At 38.1% G+C, this 10,364-nt stretch overlaps 1 protein-coding gene across 1 annotated transcript in view; it reads right to left on the bottom strand.

The window, feature by feature from the left end:
- LOC106873611 (protein ABHD11) overlaps nucleotides 1–10,364 on the bottom strand; it is a 227,381-nt gene that overhangs the window by 14,734 nt on the left and 202,283 nt on the right. The window contains exon 5 of the mRNA XM_052973734.1: nucleotides 6,722–6,903. Within this exon, the coding sequence (XP_052829694.1) occupies nucleotides 6,722–6,903 (182 nt within the window). The remainder of the gene's footprint in view (nucleotides 1–6,721; nucleotides 6,904–10,364) is intronic.

Here is a 10,364-nt window from a genome sequence, read left to right as displayed (position 1 = left end):
TGAAACAAGTAAAAGATAAAAGATATACTGGGATTGATTTGTTCAGCTAAAACCCTTCAAGGTGGTGCACCAGTATGGCCACAGTCCAATGAGTGAAACAAGTAAAAGATAAAAGATATACTGGGATTGATTTGTTCAACTAAAACCCTTCAAGGTGGTGCCCCAGCATGGCCACAGTCCAATGACTGAAACAAGTAAAAGATAACAGACATATGTTCTTGAATGATAAAGAAATGCTAATTGCATGGATGCTGAATGGGGAAAGTATTTTATTCTTAAAGGATCCAGCAAAAGAAATGTGGTTGATATCTTTTACTTCCGCATTCACTTCCACAGTAAATACTAACTAGAATGAATCGCTGATGAATGGAAAGGCCGTCATAAAAACAAAGAGAGAGAGAGAGATAAATGGTCAGGTGTAGAGCAATGAGCAAGCAATCAACACTGAACGCTTGGTACAGAAGACATACAATTTAGTTTTAAAGTGTATCTCTACAGATTTTCTATAGAAATTAGAGCCAGCACTCATGTGTTACTACATTTTATATGATTTAATAGCACTGCTAACACTGGTGAGGCACACTATTGATTTAGAATCCTTTAATATACCTGGTAGTACATTATGGTCGCATAACAAAATATGGTATCCTTACCAACAATTAATATCAATTTAGATACAAATTTAGATTATAAAATACATACAATATGGTACTTTGTCCTTAGATAGGGAAACACATGAAACTATTTGGTTTAGCTAATAACATGATAGAGTTCGTTGTTATGCATTTACAAAAGACTGAATTGACAACATGAGAAGAAGTACTTGGCAAAATTCAAAGAAGAACAAGGATTTTCCAAGATGGCAGTGCATCACCTTCTTGTTTTATATTTTGTATCAATGATGTCAACCTTGTAAAAGACAAGAATTGAATATGAATGGAGCATCTTTTTCTTTTTTTATGAATGATCTCAAACTAGTCAGAACGATGGCAACCAGATGAATTCTTTAGTTATGACTGTTTGTTTCCTTGGTGAAGTCAAAGACTTGGAATTCAGGACTAAAACTGTGATATTCTCACAATTCTTTCTAATTTTGTCATGAAGCCAGCAATTTTAAGAGGAAGAGACAAATTGAATACATCAACCAAAGTACTTGACAGGCACTTTATTTTATCAACCCCAGAAGGATGAAAGGTGAAGCAGAGCTCAGCATAATTTGAACTCAGAGTGTAAAGAACCAGAAGAAATACAACTAAACATCTTGTCTGATGCACCAGAAATTCTGCCAGCTCACTGCCTTGGTATATTCATAATAAAAAGAGGAAAGATGGTGCCAGTACATTGTATAGCATTTGTGGGTGGTAATAAAAGACAGTGAGTTAAATTGATACAAGAATACAACAGGAATTCAACAAAATCAAAGAGAAGAGTAGATTTGTGCTAAAAATCAAAGAAACATGAGATTAGCGATAAACATATGAACAATGTCTGGAATGAATTATAGAATAGGGATATTCAAAGGAAATGAAGGTGATCTCCGGGAGAAAGACAGAAAGATACAGAAATTGAAGATGATACCATGAAGCACTCAGACTAACAGGGGATATTCATAAGTTTCACCTAACGAGGAGAAATACAGAAAATGGTTTGATTATTTGCAAGGATGGTATAAGAAGAGATGACAACAATGTGGGATGGTGTGTAGTTAATAGTTCAGAACCATTGTCAGCTAGTCAGTGTGACTACAGACAGCAAAGAATATGAATAAATAAATATAAGAGTTCTGTTGTGTCTGGGGAGAGTCATTTTCTTATTGTGCCTTAAAATTTAACACACTTGACTATTGAAAAGGTTGCAAGACGCAACGAAAATTTTAGGAAAATAAAAATAAGAAATAAGTGGAAATTTTACCGGTGAGTGTGTTAAATTTCAAGGCACAATAAGAAGATGACTCTCCCCAGACACAACAGAATATGCTTCAACACAAGAAATCACATAAAAAATCTTGCAAACCAAATACAAAAACTAAATATAAGAGGAACAGAATAAAAACTAAAAGTGACGTTTTCTTTTTGCGATACGCTGCTTCCAAGGAATTGGTTTATATCAAGATCTTCCTCTAGCTCACCATGTGAGCAAAAGATGGTCTGTTGAAGGTAGTGGTGGTGGTGGTGGTGGTGGATCCATTAGGATTATCTTGTGAGAAAAAGAAAAACAAAACCAAACAAAAAGAAAGAAAGTGGGTAGCAAATAACACCAGCAACAACCTCAGGGGCCTACTGTTGTCAAAACTTCTGCTGTCTGCTCTTTTACTTTTTTTTTCCTTCTTCTGCATAGAAAACTCTCAAGAAGTCTTTACTACAACATGTGTGCACATGTAGCAACTAGGTTTTCTGCTCCAACCTACCATTCTCATCAGCTTCTTCTTTACACCCATCAATGGAACATGAATCCAGGGTATCTTTATAGTCTTCAGCTTTTATAAAGATCTGAAAGTCCATGCAGACCCCATTCATCTACATGTTGTTGCAGATCCTCACCACACTCACAACCTACCCTATAGTGGGGGTCACATGGCTAAAGTGACCACAAATCAGTGTTTATACCAATGCATCATACCCTGACCATTGGGGTTGTTTTTTTTTATCATAAACTGTGGCATCATTCTGAGGAAAAACATGTAGCATATGAACTCTACCTGTCTTCATGCCACATGCACAGACTTTACTTAAATGATAGACACATATTTCCATATAAAAACAAGGGCTTTCTCCAACTCATCTTTTGAGGACATATGAAAACTTGCTCCATATTTTGAAAAATAGAATTACATTTCTTCCATGATTTTTCTTGGGTAAAATCCTTAGGCAGAGAAACAATAATTTTTTGTGGCATATGTCTTCCATGAAACAAGCTCATTTCAAGACTGTCCCCTCATCCACTGACCCCACCATACTAGCAAAAGATGAAATGCTGCTCTTGTTGTTATTGCTGATGCTGTTTTTTTTTTATTGTAATTTAAGCTTGTTTTTTCCACCACTTCATTTATGTTTGTGCTATTCATATTCTAATTTTACTCCTGTCACAGATTTGCAATTCTCATTTGCAAACAACCAGCAATAAAACAGGCATTAAGCAACCACTTAGTGTGTTGAGTGTTATAAAAGAAAAAGAAATAAAGAATATTAAAAAAAAAATAATCCAATGAAAAGCCACCTTAAAAATCATAAACTGATCGATCAATGCAAAATTTAAAAGAATTAAGATTATATTTAATCTGGAAAGCAAGAGAGATTGTTCCATATAACAGATGCTCAAGAATATGCACCACCAAAGAGTGGACAAGAACAATGAAAAGACAAGAATTAACAGAAAGATTGAGAGAAAGTACTAGAAGAGAAAGTTTGGCAAATCAAGAACCATGGAAGTGTTTATAGAATGAAGATAAAGAAAGAATGTCCCAAATATAAGAGAAATGTTGGAGTTTAACTGACAAGAGGATTAATGTTAACATCACAAGAATTTTATAAACTTCCAAGAAAACAAGAAATAATTCTTTTGGAGGTGGGAGTGGGGGAATAGTGTATCTTGAAGCACACATACACAGTTTTAAATAATAGATGTTGACAAGAGATGTGAGTTCAAATCCTACTCAAGCAGCCTTTGACTTTTCTATCCAAAAGGGGTTTTCAGCCCAATATTTATATTCTATTATTTATAGCTCTCTGTGGAGGCGCAATGGCCCAGTGGTTAGTGCAGCAGACTCGCGGTCATAGGATCGTGGTTTCAATTCTCAGACAGGGCGTTGTGAGTGTTTATTGAGTGAAAACACCTAAAGCTCCACGAAGCTCCGGCAGGGGATGGTGGCGAACCCTGCTGTACTCTTCCACCACAACTTTCTCTCTCACTCTTACTTCCTGTTTCTGTTGTGCCTGTAATTCAAAGGGTCAGCCTTGTCACACTGTGTCATGCTGAATATCCCCGAGAACTATGTTAAGGGTACACGTGTCAGTGGAGTGCTCAGCCACTTGCACGTTAATTTCATGAGCAGGCTGTTCAGTTGATCGGATCAATTGGAACCCTCGACGTCGTAAGCGACGGAGTGCCAACAACAAATAGCTCTCTATCATCTGCTTCGAGATTCACGGTTGCAAAAAAATAATCAACCCTTTTCTTACCATATTTCTGTTGAAATACACTGGCTTTGTTTCAATTAATTTTGAAAATAATGAAGAATTCGATAAAATAACTTCATCATTATAGAATTTTGATTGAAGGTTTTAATTTAGATCATTTTAAAACAGAAAGTTCAGATCACAGAGTTAAGGGCAGTCTCAAAAGGGTTAATAATATTAGAAATTCATTTTTTAATTTGGTTAACAAGAGAAAGAAGACCAGCAGGAGCACCAATCTGAATATGACAGCAGTTTTCCATACATGGAAAGATTAGAGGAATATAAAGATGAAGAATACATTTGGAGTAAAGATAATGATGAGCTTGATATACAGAACCAACCTCCATGTCAGTTGTGTTAAGCGCTTGTGTTTATTGTAACTGTTTGGTTTACACATTGCCTTTTTTTTTTTTTCTTTGAACAGTGGCCATGCTGGGGCACAGCCCTGAAAGACTTAGTAAGCCTGGTACTTTCACAATTGGTCACTTTTTCCAAACTGTAACACTACAGGCTGTGTATCAAACCAACACTGGTTGTGAAACAAGAATGGGAGACAAACACAAACACACACGCATGCACACTTGCACACACACACACACACACAAATATATATTTACTATAAATAGGGAATGAGTTTGATTCCCAGACAGGGCTGTGTGTTGTGTTCTTGAGCAAGACACTTTATTACATGTTCCAGTTTACTCATCTGTAGAAATGAGTTGCGACGTCACTGGTGCCAAGCTGTATCGGCCCCCTTTGCCTTTCCCTTGGATAACATCAGTATCATGGAGAGGGGAGGCTGGTATGCATGGGAGACTGCTGGTCTTCCATAAACAACCTTACCCAGACTTGTGCCTCGGAGGGTAACTTTCTAGGTGCAATCCCATGGTCAGTCATGACCGAAGGGAGTCCTTTATATATGACAGGCCTCTTTCAGTTTCTGTCTGCCAGATACACTCTCGTGGCTTTGGTCAGCCTGGGGTCATAGGAAAAGACACATGCCTGAGGCACTGCACCCAAGAGGAACTGAACCCAAGATTTCATGGTTGGGAAGCAAGTTTCTTCACCACACAGCCATGCCCGCTGCACTTATGACAAAAAAAAAAGGAACACTTCACAAATTGGCATATCATCATTTATTTCCTTTTTCTTTTTCTTGCTTTCAATCAGACTTCATGCTTTCAAAACTTTGGAAGGGTTTTATTTGCTGCCACCTCAATTACAGTTAGTAACCCTTCCTGCAAACACATTTGTAACCATTTTGGATCATGAATAAATAACAAGAATGGCTGCCATGCAAGAATATTACACGCAGTTAAAACAAATGTTTAGACGAGCTTTCTTTTCTACACAAGGAGATAATGGAGTGGATGTTTAAATATTCTGAAATCCTTTGTTGATGAAATGAATAAAAACAAAAATTATACCCTTTTTGCTCTGTTTTTTTCTTTTGTTTTGTTTGTTAGTTTTTTTTTTTTTTGTATGAAATAATCCTAGGAAAAAAAAAGAAATATCTCTTGAGAGGATGGAGTTCTGTGGAATGAGACCACCTGCAGCAAACAACAGTAGGAGCAAAAGGAACACCAATTACGGTGGTAGTTATCATGGTGGTGGAGGTGGTGGTAGTGCTGTTGGTAGTAGTGGTTGTGGTAGTGCTGCTGCTGTTGTTGTTCGTGGTGGTGGTGGTAGTTGTGGTGCTGGTGGTGGTAGTAGTGGTGCTGGTAGTAGTAGTAGTAGTAGTAGTAGTAGTAGTAGTAGTAGTAGTTGTGATGCTGGTGGTGTTGGTGTTGGTAGTAGTAGTAGTAAAAGCAGCAACAGTAGTAGTAGAGGTTGTAATAGTGGTTATGTTGGTGATGGTGGTGGTGGTGGTGATGATGGTGGTAGTTAAGATGGTGTTGAGAGTAGTGGGGTGGGGTAGTGGTAGAAGTAGTAGCAGCAGCAGTAGCAGTAGCAGCAGTAGTAGAAGTAGTAGTAGTAGTAGTAGTAGTAGTATAAGTAGTAGTAGTAGTGGTGATGGTTGTGATGACGGTGATGGTTATGATGATGGTGGTGGTGATGGTGATGGTGATGGCTGTGGTGGTGATGGTGGTGGAGGTGGTGGTGGTGGTGGTTATGCTGTCAATTGTAATGGTGGTGATGGCAGCAGAGGTAGTGGTGGTGATGGTGGTGATGACAACGAGGAGGAGGAGGAGGGCAACCACAACAGCAATGATGACCACAGCAATGATGACAACAACAAAATGACGGTGATAATGATGATTATGATGATGGTGATGACAATGGTGGTGATGGTGGTGGTAGTGGACATGATGGTGGTGGTGAAGACGGTGATGGCGGCAGTAGCAGTGTCATTGTTGGTGGTAGAGGTCATGGTAGACATTGTGGTGGTGGTGTTGGGGAGGTGGTGGTGTTGGGGAGGTGGTGGAGGATGGGAAAGGGGATTTCGATAACGAAATGTCAGAATGAACTTGTCAGCCGCAAATCAATAATTTAAAACTATAATGCATCCCAAAAAAAAAAAAAAAAAAAAATCAATGATAACATACCCAATGTAATTAGAGTTTTGTCCGCCTAAAAACAGAGTTGGTCCCTGATAACTATTGCCACACTCTGGAAAAGCCATGATCTCTTTGAAATCTGTAATAATGGCATCAAGATTTAGGCGCCACTGTACCGTTCCTTCTTTCTCGACCAGATTTGTAAGAATGAACTGACGTAATGTTGTGTCCTACAATGAATGAAATAATAAAATATAGAATCCACAGCATGTTGGATACATTTAATAACAGAAAAAAAAATGGTACAGCAAAAATTTTAATATCCATACAAAAATCAATTTTTTGTTTTTTATAAGATATCATGAAGCAAAATAACGAAAAAATGAAGAAAGAAATGAATTTTCTGAAGAAGCATTAAATTTTATATTCCTAACCAAAATGTTGATTGTTGCCATTTTTTTATCATCATTATTATTATTAATTTATTTTTTGCTTATTTTATTTTATTTTATTCGATTTCAGAATGGTATTTTATCTTTATTTTTACAAAGAATATGTTATTAAACATAATATTTCTTTTAAGAATTTTTTTAAAAAAAGACATTTTTGCTGGAATTTTTTTTCTTTCATGTATGTATTTTTTTTTTTTTTTTTTTGCCAAAGCATATAAAATTTTTCCAGAAACACTATTTGAAAAATAATGTGAATAAAAAGTTTCATTTCCATATATCAGTAAAAGCAAGAAACACACACACACATACACACACACACACACACACACACACACACACACACACACACACACACACACACACACACGCACATACACACACATACACACACACACACCCACACCCACACACACGCACATACACACACACTATCTCTCTCTCTCTCTCTCTTTCACATATACACATATCCTTCGTATTACACAAATATGTGTATATCTTGTGTTGTATGAACATGTATGCATATCTTTGTATGTACGTATGTATGTATGTATGTATGTATGTGAGTATGTATATATGTATGCACTTATGCATATGTTTATGTCTAAGTTGGAAACAGCTCTTCTTTTATGGCAAAACAAATGAAAACCATGAAAAACCATGAAAAATTTCCAAGTTCAATGAGGCTATATATTTTAGTTTTATATTGTACCAGTGAAAATATAGACCAATACATCTCCAAAATATACAAGGTGATATCAAAAAGTTCCTAGATTAGTTATATTTAATAAAAAGAATAACTTCTTTACCTAAGTTTTAACATCCTCTCCTTCGAAATAGTCACCTTGCACCAGCCCCAGTATTCCTTCCACTTTGGGAATCCAGCCTGGAAGGCTTTTCCGATCTGGATCTCAACAATGGTATTAAATCAGCAACATTTTAGCTGCATTTTCATCTTGAGGAAGAGATGGAAGTCTGTAGGTGCTAAATCTGGTGAATAGAGCAGCTGTGGAAGTGATAGCACATTGTTTTTAGTGAGAAACTCACGATTGAGGAGAGTTTGGTGACTGGGTGCATTGTCATCATGAAGCATCCAATTCTACATGCTCCTCAGATCTGGTTGCTTCCACCAAATGTCCTCCCTCAAATGCTTCAAAATGTCACAGTAGAACTCTTGACTGATGGTCTGGCCCTGGGAGACAATTTCTCATGACACAATACCACAATTCTGGGGGCGACATCCAAGGCAGGTTTTACAGATTACTCATTGTCTTTCAGGTATGTCCTTTCACTTTTGAGGGACCTATGCCACTCAAAATGTTGTGTATGACCCGTTGCCTCATCACCATAAGCTTGCCAAAGCATGCTCAATGTCTCTATAGCAAACTTGTTGAGTTTAACGCAAAATTTCATGCTGGCTCTTTGTTCCAATTTCCTGTCCATGACTAAATTGCAGACTACACCATACACATGATCACAAAAACACAAATTTCACAACTTGCAAAGTAAATGTAGTGACATCACTCGGCACACTGCTTCATGAAAGTCACTGCTAGCTATCACTGCACATGCAACTGTGTGCTGCCATCTGTTGGCATGCTACAGAACTAGTCCGGGGGACTTTTTGATACTACCTTGCATATGTGCCAGATCCACAATAAACATTCTGAAGACTTAGACTTGAAAATCATGTGTGATAGGCACAAGCAGAACTGTGCAGTTAAAAATTGACTTTGTAACAATGTAGTTCCAAAACACCATAAAGTATAGCCTCTCTTGGACTCATGACCGTTACATCATATTTCAAAGGCTGTGCTTTTGAAATTCAAGAGCAGGAGATAGCTACAAAATATATCATGAAAACTTTAAAATCCCCAAATGCAACCACAAGTAACAATCATGCAACTCTTCAGTGGAGGACATAACACATATAATCAGCAACTGTCCAAGAATGTCATCATGACACTACCCACAACTGCAACGTGATGTCATTGCTACAGCTGTATGCAATGTCATCTGCTTTGGAATCCTTGTTTACTTGCTTATGATGGTCCATCAAACGGGATGACAGCATCAATCCAGGACACTCATTCTCCTCCACTTCCAGCACATTGTTTTTCATAGGAGTGGACGTTACCTCCTCTCTTCATGTAGTCTCCTATGTTCACTTTGGAAGTGCATGGACTTCCATGCCTTCTGATTAACAATCAGGTTCTCCAACCCACATATCAGCACAAGGAATAATGATGGAACATTTCTATCAAATTTTGTTGTCCAGAGAGAGTCAATATGCCAATATTATTCACACATGCACTGGTTCAATCCCATGATTGATTATTAGTTGGATATTTAACAAACAATGGATATTTAACCAATTGACTAATAATAAAGGAGTGGAATTGATCCAGTGTATGTGATATTAATATTGGCATAATGACTCTCTCTAGACACAATAAAATTTGAAGTAGTTGTATGCTGTCAACTTAATGTGACAGGCCCCTGAAGGGAATAATACTACTGTTCGTTAGGCCTAGGAAGCTGCACCGCTTCTTGACACATTTCCTGTGTCCTTATGTTTACAAAAGAGAGACAAACACCTCCACGCAGCTAAGCTTGTGACAAGGGGCCTCTCAGAGTAAAAGGCAGACTGTATGATGCATGTGTACGAACAGCCATGCTACATGGCAGTGAAACATGGGCTGTGACTGCTGAGGACATGCGTAGGCTCACAAGGAATGAAGCCAGTATGCTCCGATGGATGTGTAATGTCAGTGTGCATACTCGACAGAGTGTAAGTATCTTGCACTGGTATGGTCATGTGGCAACAATGGATGAGGACAGCTGTGTGAAAAAGTGCTACACCTTAGCAGTGGAGGGAACCTGTGGAAGAGGTAGTCCCAGGAAGACCTGGGATGAGGTGGTGAAGCACGACCTTCGAACATTGGGCCTCACCGAGGCAATGACTTCTGACCAAGACCTTTGTAAATATGCTGTGGGTGAGAAGACCCAGCAAGCCAAGTGAGACCTAAATCCAAGGCCTCTACCAGGGGTATAGCCAGCCCACTTATGCGTACCTTTCCTTCATTGGACACTAAACTCCGTTTGGGAAGACCTGTTGAGGCAAGTGAAATCGAAATCGAACTAAATTCAATGACTGGCACCCATCCCAACGTTTCCTTCATTGGACATGAAACTCGGCTTGCGAAGACCTGTTGGGGCAAACGAAAGCGAAATCGTGATGG

The sequence above is a fragment of the Octopus bimaculoides genome, chromosome 16 (assembly GCF_001194135.2).
Source record: "Octopus bimaculoides isolate UCB-OBI-ISO-001 chromosome 16, ASM119413v2, whole genome shotgun sequence".
NCBI classification, from domain to species: domain Eukaryota; kingdom Metazoa; phylum Mollusca; class Cephalopoda; order Octopoda; family Octopodidae; genus Octopus; species Octopus bimaculoides.
This window is presented reverse-complemented; position numbering and strand designations above follow the sequence as displayed.